At 41.8% G+C, this 16,234-nt stretch overlaps 1 protein-coding gene across 6 annotated transcripts in view; it reads right to left on the bottom strand.

The window, feature by feature from the left end:
- lrp8 (low density lipoprotein receptor-related protein 8, apolipoprotein e receptor) overlaps positions 1-16,234 on the bottom strand; it is a 170,055-nt gene that overhangs the window by 97,428 nt on the left and 56,393 nt on the right. For 3 of the 6 annotated variants that reach the window (XM_060830267.1, XM_060830268.1, XM_060830272.1), the window contains exons 1-2: positions 8,151-8,312; positions 7,568-7,687 (exon numbers count right to left, since the gene is read on the bottom strand). In XM_060830267.1, the coding sequence (XP_060686250.1) occupies positions 7,568-7,687; positions 8,151-8,202 (172 nt within the window). In that variant the 5' untranslated portion in view covers positions 8,203-8,312. Of the gene's footprint in view, positions 1-7,567; positions 7,688-8,150; positions 8,314-16,234 lie in introns of those variants that run through there. The other 3 variants (XM_060830266.1, XM_060830269.1, XM_060830271.1) reach the window with 2 other exon arrangements.

Raw genomic sequence — 16,234 nt, 5'->3', positions numbered from 1 at the left:
GTAAGAAGATGGTCAGTCAACCAAAACTCCAAGTTATGAACCGCCAGTTTGAGTAAAAAATGAGGTCTGCAGATGCTGGAGATCACAGCTGAAAATGTGTTGCTGGTTAAAGCACAGCAGGTTAGGCAGCATCTCAGGAATAGGGAATTCGACGTTTCGAGCATAAGCCCTTCATCAGGAATGAGAGAGAGTAGCCCACCACCCCCCGCACTCACCTACCACCCCACCAACCTCCGCACTCACCTACCACCCCACCAACCTCCGCACTACTGGTTCTCACCTACCACCCCACCAACCTCCGCATACAACGTATCATCCGCCGTCATTTCCGCCACCTCCAAACGGACCCCACCACCAAGGATATATTTCCCTCCCCTCCCCTATCAGTGTTCCGCAAGGACCACTCCCTTCGTGACTCCCTCGTCAGATCCACACCCCCCACCAACCCAACCTCCACCCCCGGCACCTTCCCCTGCAACCGCAGGAAATGTAAAACTTGCGCCCACACCTCCACACTCACTTCCCTCCAAGGCCCCAAGGGATCCTTCCATATCCGCCACAAGTTCACCTGTACCTCCACACACATCATCTATTGCATCCGCTGCACCCGATGTGGCCTCCTCTATATTGGGGAGACAGGCCGCTTACTTGCGGAACGCTTCAGAGAACACCTCTGGGCCACCCGGACCAATCAACCCAACCACCCCGTGGCTCAACACTTTAACTCTCCCTCCCACTCCACCGAGGACATGCAGGTCCTTGGACTCCTCCACCGGCAGAACATAACAACACGACGGCTGGAGGAGGAGCGCCTCATCTTCCGCCTGGGAACCCTCCAACCACAAGGTATGAATTCAGATTTCTCCAGTTTCCTCATTTCCCCTCCCCCCACCTTGTCTCAGTCGGTTCCCTCAACTCAGCACCGCCCTCCTAACCTGCAATCTCCTTACTGACCTCTCCGCCCCCACCCCACTCCGGCCTATCACCCTCACCTTGACCTCCTTCCACCTATCCCACCTCCATCGCCCCTCCCCCAAGTCCCTCCTCCCTACCTTTTATCTTAGCCTGCTTGGCTACTCTCTCTCATTCCTGATGAAGGGCTTATGCTCGAAATGTCGAATTCCCTATTCCTGAGATGCTGCCTGGCCTGCTGTGCTTTAACCAGCAACACATTTTCAACCGCCAGTTTGAGCCAAAGAAGAGGATCAGAGGGAAGATGTAAAGATCATGGGCTTAGACTGGGAGAAAAAAATGACGACTTTCAAGTACCTGGGATCATGGCAGCAGAAAGTGAAAATATAGAAAGTAAATCAATGAATTAACTCTAATTTAAGGAACTGGTAGTGCAGTGGAAAGTTGGGTAATAAACCATCCATCAAGATAGGTCCATTAATGGGGTTGAAGAATCCAAAAAATAATGGCAGCCAAAAGTCTATTTCCTAATCCTAAAAATTCTTAAGTTCTGGTTATGTGGGTTACGAATGATTAGAAAATTGCTTTTATAATTGGAACATGGTTGTGTATTGTTTCCACGTGGCATTAAAAAAAGTATTTAAATGAAAATGTAATCACTGTATGCGACCAATAGACGATGAGGGCAGAGAAGGTATGGGCACAGTTTGCTGCCTCATGATTCATTTGTGTATTAAATTATTTGAACAAGTGTATTCACGATCATTTCTGTATGATATAAACAGAATTCAAAATAACATTGGAAGAAAATGTTTCAAATATCAGACAGACCATATCACACCACAAGTTATTTAAACATTATTTTTTTGTCATTTTCAATGCAACCACAACTAGCTTGACACCAAGAAGCAGGATTGAAAAGCAAGGCAGGAGATACAACATCCTATCTACGTCATCAATAAATGTCTGTACAATATTGCAAATACGCAATGCACATCACAATCTTAACAAACTTACTTCAACAATATAAATGACCTGCAGTATCAAAAAAAGGGCAACAGCTACAATCATGGAAACACCACTACCTTCAATTTCTCCTCCAAGTCACACCCTATCCCAATGTGCCTGGATGCTATCATTCTTTCTACATGGCTGGTTCAATGTCCTGTAATTTCCTTCCTAGCATCACCACTGAAATCATTATAATCACAAGGAAGGCAGCTCACTACCTTCTCAGTGCAATAGGAAATGAATAACAAACAGTCTGACCAGCAACAGCCATGTCTAAGATCACTACATAGGCAAGGACACCTCAGTGTAACGATGAAGGTGAATATGAGGAAGGCAACCACACTGTGCAAAAAAGATTGTTTTTGTATTAGTGTACATTAGTTTTAGCACTTCTTGTGAGATGTGACTATATGCACATCCAGTTCCAGAGGAACATTTGGTACCAGCAACTACTCTTGATGTGTTAATGATATGGACACTCTTCATTAGGGTTCAGTAGTGGGGTATCTCCCAATCACTGGTGGTAACATGGTTTCTCAACTAAATGGACATTTGTGATGGATTAATACCATATCATCTACTGAATTGACCCGTTAGTTTATAGGGAAATTTCATTGCGCAGTTCAATTTGTTCAGTCAGATTAGTACCAGACCTTAGCAGTTGACTTAGTGAACAGCCTTTTCCATTTCTACAGTTTTACCACTTTATTCTATGTATGAATCAAATAACAATGGATAGCACAGCATTAAGTTTACTTGGTTCAAGCTAGAAATATGGTTTCCTCTCAGCTCCTGCTCCTGACAGTGTATGTCAATAATGATACTAATAAGGTCCTATAATCTTATGATTTCAAAAGCAAATGCAAATAGTCTTTATATTTTGAGTAGAAATTTGTGTTTGACAAATAGGTAGAAACTAGAAAGAAATCTTACATGGCTCTCTGTTGAATAACTAACTATCTCCAGCATCTCCAGATGGGAAGGGTACAATGTAATTTAAAAAGAAATAGTTGCTATCCTTCAAAGTGTATTGCAAGCTTCAAAACTTTGGGTAAGAAATCCAAATCCATTTCAATCTCCCTAGCCTCTATGAAGTGGATTAGTTTCATATTAATTGGTACTTTTTAAAAAAAAAATCTATCAGTTTTTATTAAAAGTCAATTTTGGCTTGAAGTCAAACAGAACTTTATAAATCGCAAAGTCTGATAGTGTATGACATTATTACGTACACAAATTGTGAAAGAGAAGTTGTGTTGACTAATTTTAATTTTGTGAAGATGTAGCTAGTCAGTAGCCAGACAAAGTAGAGTTAGTGAATGTAATGCATTTGGATTTCCAAATGGCTTTTGATAATGTGCCTAATTTTAAAAGTTGCTACACAAACAGGTTCGTGGGAATTGGGATGATAAGTTTATGGATTAAGAATTGTTTAGCAAATAGAAAATACAAAAATAGGGATTTTTGAGTTACACCTCACTACAGTAGAGTGCTGACATCAAGAAGTTGTCATAAAAGTTAAAGATTTTAAGATTTTAAAATACATAGAATTCCTTAAATTTACCGAATTCTCAAACCAGGTTGACAGAAAGCGAGACCAGGTTTCTGTATTTAACATGAATTACAATTTATTAAAGCAAACAGACACCAGCCACAGACAAACAATTACGAAAGGTCATCATGAAAATACTTTAAAACTCTGAACTCCTTATAATCTCTCCCTTAATCACAAACACTGGTACACAAACATGGGTGTTACAGGCGAGACAAGACTAGGAAGGTCAATCATGATTCCTGTTCATAGGGTTGCTGAGATGATTCTTGTGCGAATCAAAACACTTACTCAGTCTTCCTTCTCTGGGTGTTTTCATTATTTGTGTGAGGCACGAGATGACAAGTTCATACTTACAAAAGGTCTCTGACGTTTTACTTAGAAGTCACACCTTGCAGCAACAGCTGAACATAAAGTAAAACATTTTTTTTTTAAATTGCAGAAAACAGAGACAATTCCTGGCCTTGTGGGGATATGACGGCTTCTCCCTACCTTGTTCACAGCCCCAAACTGTTCAGCTACCTGAGAACCAAATCAGAGTAAGCAAGCAGAAGGTCTCTGGTAATGATCTATGGATTAGTGACCAGTTAATGAGCTACATGTTGCTCGCTGAATCTTTGTGTGTACATAGTCCATGGCTGCAGCTCGCTTTCACCTTCTACTGCTTAAACCTGCAGCTGTGTAATCACTATCTACAATGTGTGTCAGGTTCTTGCTTTCAAATGTCTGCAGTAATACTTGGTTTCTGAAACAGTTATCTTCTTATTTCAGTCCCCAATCAAAAATACAGTAAAACAAAATGACAAGTGATGCAAGAAAAAAAATGATGGGCCCTCATCTGCTTACGTTCTACATTAAGGATTTAGACTAAAAATAATGGATTCAACTTACTGGTGAGACAAGACTAGATGGGATAGTCAGCTGTGACAAGGATAACAAGGAGGCTTGAAAGGATATAGAAATGTGCAAAGTTAACAGTTTTGATATAATGTAGGGAAATGTGAGGATATTCAATTTGGCAAGAAGAATTAAAGATCAGATTTTTTTCTATGATAGAGAAAACAACTTTCAAAATGTTGAGGTTGGGTGAGATTTCGGTGCTTTTGTTCGAGAGTAAAAGCACAAATTTGGCAAAACACAGTCAACAGTTTGCAAAGCAAATAGTGTGTTATGGTACAGAGGTGGTGTCCCTACCCCTGGACCAGGAGGCCCAGTTCAAATCCCACTGCTCCAGCAGTCTGTGCTAGAAATTCTGAATGGGCTGATTAAAAATACTTTTTCATTGCAAGGGCTTTAGAATGCATACATCAGAAAATCCTGCTACAATTATACAGGGTTCTGGGTAAAACCAAGGTGGGATATTGTGAGTAGTTTTAATCTCCACAGCCAAAGGAAGAATATAGTTGCCTTGGAGATGATGCAGGAAATTTCTAGTCTAATTTCTACAATGACATGGTTGTCCAATGAGAAGTTGAGTAGAATAGGCCTATATTCTCTGGAGTTTAGAAAAAATGAAAAGTGATTGAATTGAAATATATTTGCTTCTGAAAAGGGACAAGCGAGGGTAGCTGCTATGGAGTTGCTTCTCCTAGTTACATCATTGTCTCAGAACAAAAGGCATATTATTTAAGACTTAGACAAGAGAAATTTCTTCAAAGGGTTGTAAATCTTAATATTGATCTAACCCAGAGAGCTGTGGATGTTCCTTCACTGAATATATTTAAGGCTGGAATAGATACATCCACATTTCCACATCCAAAATCTAAGTTGCAACATCATCCACAATTTTATTGAATGGCTTCAAGGGACTGTATAGCCTACCTGTTCTTATGGTTTTAACAAATATGCTTTGCTATTGAACTGATAATCCAGAGATCTGGACCAATAATTCAGAAGATTGGGATCGTGAAGATATAATGCAATATTAATAAATAGGCCAGACTGGTTTACTAAAAAAAACTTCTCTGTCCTTTCCTGCTCTGTCCCATTTACAACTTCAGTCCCATAACAATACTTTGACTCTTGAATATCCTCTAAATGGAACAGCAAGTAATTTGGTTGTATGAAATTGTTACAAGTAATTAGAAACAAGATCAGAAATTGCTGGAAAAACATAGTAGATCTAGCAGCATCCATGCAAAGAAAGCAAAGTTAACGTTTCTGGTCCAGTAACCTCAGAGTATAACAGGACCTTGATCAGATGGGCCAATGGGCAAAGGAGTGGCAGTGGAGTTTAATCTAGATAATTGTGAGCTGCTGCATTTCAGTAGGGCAAGACTTATACATTTAATGGGGAGTGCAGGTTCATAGTTCCTTGAAGTGAAGTGCCAGGTAGACAAGGTAGTGAAGGTGGTGTTTGGAATGCTTTTCTTTACATGTCAGTGTGTTCATTACAGGAATTGGGAGGTCATGTTATGGCTGAATGGGGCATTGATTCAGTCACTTTTGGAATACTGCATTCAATTCTGGTCTTCCTGCTAAAGCAATTATTTTGCTAAACTTGAAAGGGTTCATTAAAGCTTTACAAGGGTGTTGCAAGTGTTTGTGCTATAAGAAGAGGCTGAGTAGGGAGCATCGGAGGCTTGAAAGGTGACCTTATAAGAGGTTTATAAAATCATCAGGGGCACGGATAGGTGAATAGTCAAAGGTCTTTTCCCTGGGGTGGGGCAGAACAGAACTAGAGCGTATAGGTTTACAGTGAGAGGGGAAAGATTTAAAAGGGACCTAACACGCAATTCTTTCATGTAGAGGTTGACACGTGGGGAGTGAAATGGCAGAGGAACAGGAGGAGGCTGGTACAATTTCAACATTTAAAAGGCATCTGGATGGGCACATGAATTGGAAGGGTTTCAAGTGATATGGGCCAAGTGCAGGCAAATGGGATTTGATTAATTTGGGATATCTGGTTGGCATGGACACGTTGGACCAAAGGGTCTGTTTCCATGGCTTTGCATCTCTATGACTGTATGACCCTTCTCTGTCCTAAAGAGGAGTCACTGGAACGAAAGTGTTAAGTCTGCTTTCTCTGCTCAGATGCTTGCAGACTGCTGAGCTTTTCCAGTAGTTTCTGATTTCCAACATCGGCGGTTCATTATTTTTTGCTACAAATTATTGTCTACAGTAGTTCACAAAGAAATGGGCATCACTGACATGTTCCATTTCACTTACACCACTCATGATACAGATCACAGTAAGGAGTCTTTCTTTAATCAGGTTCAGGGTCTTGACCTCTGAACGGTCAATCACCAGTGACTTCCTGTCTAGAATGAATTGCTGACAGTAGTTTTGTGTTGTGGATCTATTTTTGTTTCGGCTTTCTCCTTGATTTTAGAGGCTTCCGCCTCCTGTTCATGTCAAACAACACCTCCGTCAGTGCTAAAGACTTCCAGGCACATTCCGAAGACACTCCCCTTTTCTAGGTAATTGCATGAATTTGCAGATCTATGATGACTCAGCAAATGAGACCTGTCAGCAGCAGCTAATCAGAGTGACATCTCAATTTCCAACTTCCTGCTAACACTCTGGTTAAGTTTTACGTGAAAAATGGACAGCGGGGGGTCTGCAATTTTTTTTAAAAACAGAACACGACGGGGGGAAACGAGGGAGGATGGTTGCAAAACACCAACTTGTGTCAAGTGCCAACTCCACAAATCCTAAGTGAATAATCAGAATGCGCCTGGGGAGCTGGAGTTGACCCTGCCTTTAATGAATGAAGTGCACCTTGTGAGCACGCTGTGAAGGTAAGGGGGGGTGGGTGTGGGTCTAAAGTTAAGGCGTTCATTGGTAACTTGCAGACACGTGGACAAATCTGCTGTTCTTCGGCGAACCAACGATTGCAATGCTTCATCTTGGAGTGCAAAACCGAAACCTTCCCATTCATTGCCAGAACACGGCAAAGACCCAACATGATTCTGCACAAATATGTCAATAGTCCGGAAAGGGGGGTTAAGAGGGACATACTCAAATACGGGAAGGGGGGCAGGGGAGAATCCTGAAGGGACCCAGCACAAACTGCAACATCCTAAAACGCGTCAAGCGCCCGTGAGCTGGAGATGCCCAGTTACTTTTCTCTTGCGGTCACCAGTGGGTACTCACGGCAGCTTTCCTCATCGCTGTTATCGGTACAATCGTCCTCTCCATCGCAGTGCCAGAGTAAGGAGATACACCGGTCGTTTCTGCACTGAAACTGACCCACGTCACAGTGTTGCCCAGCACCTCCACGGGAGAGAGAGAGAGAGAAAAAAACAAACAAAAAAAAAGCCTCATGAGCCTTTTCCAAGTCACACCCGGTGCAACACCCAGCCGCAGTCACTCGCGACACGGCACCGACCGCCAGAAGCGGCACGTCTCTCTCATTTCATTCGCTGTAATATTTCAATTTGAAATCTTTGTCTCACAGGAAACAGCGAGTGCTTGTTAGAAACTGCAACGGATGTTCCGAGTGCATGGTGTGGGAAAGGCCCCCCAGCACTATCCAGGCACCCACTGCACGTTAGCAGAAGACAGCGCCGATATTTCCGGGAAAATAAGTAATCAATAGCCGCCTGCCCTCCTCTCTCACACTGTCCAAACCCAATCCTACCGACCTGCTACGAGGAATATCGAGCACTGTCCTCAGTTACAAAGGAAATAGAGAAAAAAAATGTGTTTGGTTTTTAAAACAAAAATCAGTACCGACCTTCAGTGATGTGAAAACCCAGCAATAACAATGTGAATGAGTGAACCCACATTGTCTCTACCGCTCATCCCCTGATGTTCCAGCCTCTCTCTTTCTCGCAATATGACTCGGTAATAAAAGCGGAGCTGGTTTGAATATTTCAAACAGCAGCTCCTGACGTAAATGAATGGGAAGGAGGAACCTGCAAGCGCAGAAGGCGCTTTACCAGCAGCATGTGTGAGGAAATCCAGATTGATGCACTAACACCATCGAGGTTGTTCGCTGACGGATGGTTCTATATTGGGCGAATCCCCCAGGTGTTGCCGCTCCCCGTCAGCTGACTTCACGGAGGACTGGAGAGCTACAATTGTCCGTGAGATTCTCCAGCTGGGAAGATGTAAAAGGTCGCACCTTCAGTGTGGCTACATGTGCCTTTGCAGATGATGTGCAAGCACTGGGTCAAACTGTAACGTGGTAGCTAGGCGAAAGTGAGGACTGCAGATTAGAATCAAGATTAGAGTGGTGCTGGAAAGGCACAGCAGGTCAGACAGCATCCGAGGAGCAGGAAAATCGACCTTTCGGGCAGGAGCCCTTCATCATCAGGTCGCTGCCATCCTCCTCCGTTATAGCACCCTGCTCCTTCGTCAACTCATTGTGCTCCCAGATTACCTTCCTTTCTCCCTGAAAATGTGCTTCTGCCTAATCAATTCTTAAGGAAGAATTCCCATTTAACTTTCTACGGTCCTCTTTTGCTCTTGCACAGGTGCTTTCCAAAGTCTAAATGTTGACCAAATGGTGATGTACTGGGAATGCGACTGGACTAGTGATCCAAAACCCCAGCTTAATGACAGGAGGTTAAGAATCACGGGTTAATATACCGAGGACAGAAGGTTCAGATTTGAATTGAATAAAAATCTGGAACAAGCTTGTCAAGATAACCATCTGGTTCACAAATGCAATTTAGGGAAGTTGATCTGCCATCCTGGTCTGGCCTCCATGTGATTCCAGACCCACAGCAATGTGGTTGACCTGTAACTGACCTCTGAGTTGAGGGATGGATCAGAAATGCTGACCTAACCATAAACAAATAAAAAAACCAAACTGAATCTTTTGAGTTCCGGTTGAAACTGTGATCTGAAGCATAGGTTTGGGCCTGGCTACGCAGCTAGTGATGTTCTGTCTTGATTTGGAAACTCCTTGGCATTTTTTGTGAATTATTTCCAAAGGTTATAAGGTTCCAAGGCAAAAGATGAGATGCTGCTGTGTGAGTTTATGTTTGATTTAATGATTCAGGTGCAGTGACCCTTCCTCAGAACTCATGGTAGCTAGGAAAGTGTTGCTTCTTTTTATGCAGGAGATAGAGTTGGGGGGGGGGGGGGGGAAGGGAAACGGAGTGGTGAGGAATAAAAGATAAGTAGAGATGGAGTCCAAAGAGACAGAAGAACTGTTGAACAGGCAAAAGAGTGGATAACGATCAAGCTAGGAGAATGAATAGCTACAAAGATTGTTAGTGACCAACAAAGGGATATATCGTACTTCACTGGAATGCTGTAGAAAGCTGAAGAGGGAGAGTTCAGAGAACTCCTGTATTTAAGGGATACCAAATAAAGATCGATGCCAGGTTTTGCACCTTTCCCTTGTCTTCTCTTGCCTCTTTCCCTGTTTCTGTACCAGTATGAAACTTTACATCATTAACTTTTTCCAGATCACCAACCTGAAACATTAACTCCAAAATTGCTGTCTGACCTGTTCAGTATACCCAGCCTTTTCTGTGACTACAGAACAGGGCTACAGGCCATATGTACAGGTGGGCGGCATGGTGGCACAGTGGTTAGTACTGCTGCCTCACAGCGCCAGAGACCTGGGTTCAATTCCCAACTCAGATGACTGACTGTGTGGAGTTTGCACATTCTCCCCGTGTCTGTGCGGGTTTGCTCTGGTTTCCTCCCACAGTCCAAAGATGTGCAAGTTAGGTGAATTGGCCTGTTTCCACACTGTAAGTAATCTAATCTAATGTGCTTTCTATGGTATAGGTCCAGTGACAATGTATCCTATAAACAGATTGATCCCATTTCTCATCACAGTGGTCTGGTTGCTGAAGCTATTTATTAAAATAAATATTTGAAAAATATTGGAGAGTGTCTACCTTCCATGTTGATGTGTCGTCCCTCTTACTCACCATCATGATAGCCTGCTGCTACTTTGAAATTGGAAACGTCTGATTGGTCCTTCAACTTCAAGAGCCCACTGCCATGCTTAATTGGAAGGTGAACTTGCCCTCTGACCGTTATTTGTCTGCCCTGGGGAAATCTGAGCGGAGTGCTTGTTTTCCCTGGGGGGGGGGGGCACCGCTGAGTTTGGAATCTTAAAATAGTCCTGATTTTTTTTCCCTCTCCCAGAGGGATAATCCAGCCCACTCCTACATGAAAAGCTATTTGCTACTTTTGTTTTGCTTGATGAACGAACAGATTCAGAGAAGTCATGCATCATCTTTGCGATGATACTACACAGCATAATGTTCTTCCGGGGCAACTCTTTCATCATCCAACAGAATGGGATTGATGTCATCTAGCTCCATTCTTATGATCCACTCCATAGGCAGAATATAACCTGGATTAGCCCTAGCACTGTTCTAGAATTCTCAGGGATCTGTACTTGATTATTTAGATTTAGATTGGATTATTTACTGTGTGGAAACAGGTCCTTCGGCCCAACAAGTCCACACCAACCCTCTGAAGAGCAACCCATCCCCCTACATTTTGTTACACCTTCACCTAACACTACGGGAAATTTAGCACAGCCAATTCACCTAACCTGCACATCTTTGTGACTGTGGGAGGAAACCAGAGCACCCGGAGGAAACCCACGCAGGCATGGGGAGAATGTGCAAACTCCACACAGATAGTTGCCCGAGGCGGGGATTGAACGCAGGTCTCTGGCACTGTGAGGTAGCAGTGCTAACCACCGTGCCACCCCTTCTGATTCTCATCTGCATACCGCACTCAGTGACATCGTCTGAAAACACAATGTCAGATTATACGGTGAAGATACTGCTTTCTATCTCTCTGTTGCTTCTTTCCACTGCCTCGGCATTTCATGCTGCTTATCCAAAATCCAGTACTGGATGAACCAAACCTTCTTTAAATTAAACGTTGAGAAGACACACATTAATATCTTTGACCATTGACATATTAATTGCATAGCGCTTGATTCCACCTCTTTTCCTGGAAGTTGTCTCAGGCTGAACCAGCTAGTTCACAACCTTGACATCCTCCTTAACCCTGCGCTGACTCTTTGATCAGATGGGCTCTTCTGTTTCAAAATTGCCTTCTTCCACCTCCATTATTGTTCATGTCCAGCCCTTTTGCTGCTGAAAGGGTCCTTAATGCTTTTGTTATCCCAGATTTAACTATTCCAAAGTCTTACTTGGCCTTCTTTTGACTTGAACTGCAATAAGCCTGAGCTAGTGTAAACTCTCCTAGCTCATAGTAAATCCTGTTAACCCATCTTGCTACTATTGCTGATATACGTTAACTGCCAGTCTGCTAAAGTTTCAAATTGAGTATTCTGATTTTTGCATTCAAATTCCTCCTACTTCCCAGCTCAGTAACCCCTTCCAGACCAATAAACCTCTAAATGCTTAGTGTTCCTCCAAATCAGGCCTCTTATGCATCTCTGACATCCTTCACTCTACAAACATAGTCATCCCTTCAATTGTGTAGGTCCTAAGGTCTGGCATTCCATTCCTGAAACTCTCAGCCTCTCCACATACATGTACTACTTCCTTAAGAGACTTCTCAAACCTTATCTTTTTGAACAAGTTTGTTGTCACTGGCCTAATGACACCTTCTTTGAACTCGCTGTCAATTTTTGTTTGATTATTATCTGTAAAGCACCTCAAGAGATTTTATCACATTAAAGGCATTATATATCAGTTGGTGTTAATACAATGTGATAGTATTGTTGAAATGTGCAAATTACAAAGTCTATTTTCATGACAGCTAGTCACCCTTAATATATGAGAAAGAAGAACAGTGTCATTGCTATGATGATGTTCTTGTGTTTAATTATAAAATGAAAATTTTGTAGTCAAAAGAATGAAGACTTGCTTTTATGTAGTGTCTTTCATGGATGCGGGATTTCAATGCACCAAATCTTTCAGAGATAATTTAAAATAGTTGTGTTGGTACATTATTAAAACAGCTCCATGCAATAAGTTAGTCAGTAAATGCACCATATTATGAGGTATTAACCCTGAGAGACCAAACACTCCCAGAATATTCTCATAATTTTGACTTATACTGCATAAGCTGACCTCAGGGACAAGTGAAACTAACGCACTTTCAGTTTTCTAGTCTAGGGAAATTAAACAATTAATCAAGCTTCCCACTGCTGTTTGAAATCCAACAACCACTTACTTCCTAGAAGGACAAGAAGAGTAAAAACATTGAACCACGAACACCTTCAAGTTCCCCTCCAAGCCACTTCCCATTACAACAAGAAAATATATCGCTGTTCTTTCACTGTTGCTGGGTCAAAGTCTGGAGGTCCCTTTCTAAGGGCATTGTTAATCAACCTACAGCATGTGGACTGCATCAGTCTCAAGGGCAGCTAGGGATAGGCAATAAATGCTGGCCGGCCAGTGATGCTCACATCCCATGAGTCAATTATAAAAACCCACTGCTCTAAAGTGTCATGTTTCATCCATTAGCTTGTTGACATTGACTGTTTACATATGCATTTTAAGAATAATCTCTTGGGGAATTGGTTTAACTCAGTTGGCTGGATTGTTACTTTGTAGAGCAATGTGATGCCAACAGTGTGGGTTCAATTCCCATCACTGTTTTGAGGTTACCATGAAGGACTTTCCTTTTCAACTTCTTCTCTCACCTGAGGTCTGGTGGCCCTCAGGTTAAATCACCACATGATGCTTCTGTCTAAGAGAACAGCCCCTATGGTTTTGTAAGACTATAGCGACAGGGATTGTAGGGTAACCTGTGAATCCAGGGTCCAGCAATCTTGAGAAGAGGGAAACAAATTAATTAATGTTAAAAAAAAATGCAAAGCCTGCTGTGCAGTAACAGTTTATTGACTTGAATAATGAGAGGTTCTAAAGGCCAGCAGCAAGCATGATATTTAGACAAAGCCTCTTTACTACCTCAAAAATTAATCTGGCTGTGTCTATGCCAATTATGTTCCAAATTTTCAGCATTGTTGTCAAAGTGAAGGAAGTTAAGTGAAGGAAACAAAGAGGAATGTGTTCAAGTTAAGGTAAAGTAAAGCACAAACATGAGAATACTGGGCAGAACGAGAATGTGAGGGGAAGTGATTAATGTTGTGTTTTTAATTTGAAAATTTAATTCACTTTGATATTTTGGTTTGCCATGAGAATAAGTCTTGCAATTTATGTAGTGTGGATGAACTGATTAACTCACTGGAAAGATGCTGTTAAATGTCCAAGATATCTGTAGAGATTCCTTCCAGACCTTCCACTCCTGCATAAATTTACCTTTTTTCTAAATCTCTATCTAGACTATCTAGCTTATGTCTCACCTTCCTTGATCACAGGAAAACTTGCACTGGGTAGGAAGAGGATTAAGTCTTTCATGTTTAATTCAAACAATTTGAAGACAATGAACGGGGAGCACCGATACAAAAATTGTAAAAACAAACGTTTTTGGATGGAAACCTAACAAATGTTGATGTACCGAGGAAATTGAGTATATTTGTTCATTAATCACAGATGTTAATGTTAACAAATTGGTAAACCAATTAAGAAGAGTTGCCTTCATTAGCTTGACATATAAGAACAAGGAAATCTCGCCAGAACTGCATCGGGTTTTGGTGAGACTACACTTGGAATAGGGTGCACTTTATACTGAAGGATTGACAATATAATTTGCCTTAAATTGTGGTCAAGTGGTGACTGAAGCCATTTTAGGTAAATACTTTTATTTTTTAAAAATCATTTAGTCTATGAAATGTCTCAGACGATGGAGGTTAAAATTCAATCTCCATATTTACATGTGGTTACAGAACTGGCTCAAAGGTAGAAGACAGAGGGTGGTAGTGGAGGGTTGTTTTTCAGACTAGAGGCCTGTAACCAGTGGAGTGCCACAAGGATCGGTGCTGAATCCTCTGCTTTTTGTCATTTATATAAATGATTTGGATGCAAGCATAAGAGGTATGGTTAGTAAGTTTGCAGATGACACTAAAATTGGAGGTGTGGTGGACAGCAAAGAAGGTTACCTCAGATTACAACAGAATCTTGATCAGATGGGCCAATGGACTGAGAAGTAGCAGATGGAGTTTTATTCAGATAAATATGAAGTGCTGCATTTTGGGAAAGCAAATCTTAGCAGGACTTATACACTTAATGGTAAAGTCCTTTGTTGAACAAAGAGACCTTGGAGTGCAGGTTCATAGCTCCTTTAAAGTGGAATCGCAGGTAGATAGGATAATGAAGAAGGTGTTTAGTTGCTTTCCTTTATTGGTCAGAGTATTGAGTACTGGAGTTGGGAGGTCATGTTGCAGCTGTGCAGGACATTGGTTAGACCACTGTTGGAAAATTGCATGCAATTCTGGTCTCCTTCCGATCAGAAAGATATTGTGAAACTTGAAAGGGTTCAGAAATGATTTACAAAGATGTTGCCAGGGTTGGATGATTTGACCTTCCACCTATCCCACCTCCATCGCGCCTCCCCCAAGTCCCTCCTCCCTACCTTTTATCTTAGCCTGCTTGGCTACTCTCTCTCATTCCTGATGAAGAGCTTATGCTCGAAACGTCGAATTCTCTATTCCTGAGATGCTGCCTGGCCTGCTGTGCTTTGACCAGCAACACATTTTCAGCTGAACAGAGTGGGGCTGTTTTGCCTGGAGTGTCAGAGGATGAGGGGTGACTTTATAGAAGTTTACAAAATTATGAGGGGCATGGATAGGATAAATAGGCAAAGTCTTTTCCCTGGGGTCGTGGAGTCCAGAACTAGAGGGATTAGGGTGAGAGGGGAAAGATATAAAAGAGACCTAAGGGGCAACTTTTTCACACAGAGGGTGGTACGGATATGGAATGAGCTGCTAGAGGATGTGGTGGAGGCTGGTACAATTGCAACATTTAAAAGGCATTTGGGTGGGTTTATATGAATAGGAAGGGTTTGGAGGGATATGGGCCGGGTGCTGGCAGGTGGGACTAGAGTGGGTTGTGATATCTGGTCGGCATGGACGGGTTGGACCGAAGGGTCTGTTTCTATGCTGTACATCTCTATGACTCTATATGCTGAGGACTTTAGGGTCTTTTATCCACATATCATGGAGCATTAACTGAAATTAATTAAAGAGACATTGGTAAATCAGAGTTCAGAGACCACATATTTGGACTATGTGCCATGTTTGAGGGAAAAGTTATACTTCATAAGCTAGACAGTTGGCTAGATAGCATTTGAAAGTAGCACAGCATGTAATGAAAGAGGAAGCAGACAAGAAATCAAAAATTTGTAGTTTCACTACAGGAGATAAAGTATTGGTGTTACTATCGGCGGTAGGTGAATCTTTAAAGCCAAGGTTTTTTGGGCTTTATCAACTTGAAAGGAAACTGAATTATTTGATAAGAATGCCAAACAGAAAGAAATCTCGCAGAGTGCGTCATGTGAATATGCTCAAAGGATATTTTGATAGGAAAGGAAAGTAAAAGGTGTTATTGGTTGCAACACAGTGCAAAGAACCAAGTTCAGATGATTCTGAATTGGATATTCTTCAAATTAAATTGGACAATGAGAAAATTCTCAAAAATTGGGATAAATTATTAGGTCACCTTCCAGAGGAAAATAAAAATGACATGGAAGAGTTATTATAATCACATGGGGAGATATGTAGGAATAAGCTGAGAAGTACTAATGCATGTTGTAGATACAGGAAATGCTGTTCCAATTTAGCAGTATCCTTATAGTTTTAACCCTCTTAAAGTTGGCACAGGTTCAAAAAGAGATTGAATACTGGCTCAAAGACAAAATAATCAAAATGAGTTGCAATGAATAAAGCTCTCCCATTGTAATGGTGCCAAAACCAGATGGTATGCAATGATTATGTGTGGATAATTATGTGTGGTCAAT

This window comes from Hemiscyllium ocellatum, chromosome 9, assembly GCF_020745735.1.
Source record: "Hemiscyllium ocellatum isolate sHemOce1 chromosome 9, sHemOce1.pat.X.cur, whole genome shotgun sequence".
Lineage (NCBI taxonomy): Eukaryota > Metazoa > Chordata > Chondrichthyes > Orectolobiformes > Hemiscylliidae > Hemiscyllium > Hemiscyllium ocellatum.
Note: the sequence above shows the minus strand (reverse complement) of the source record. Positions and strands in the feature narration are given on the sequence as shown.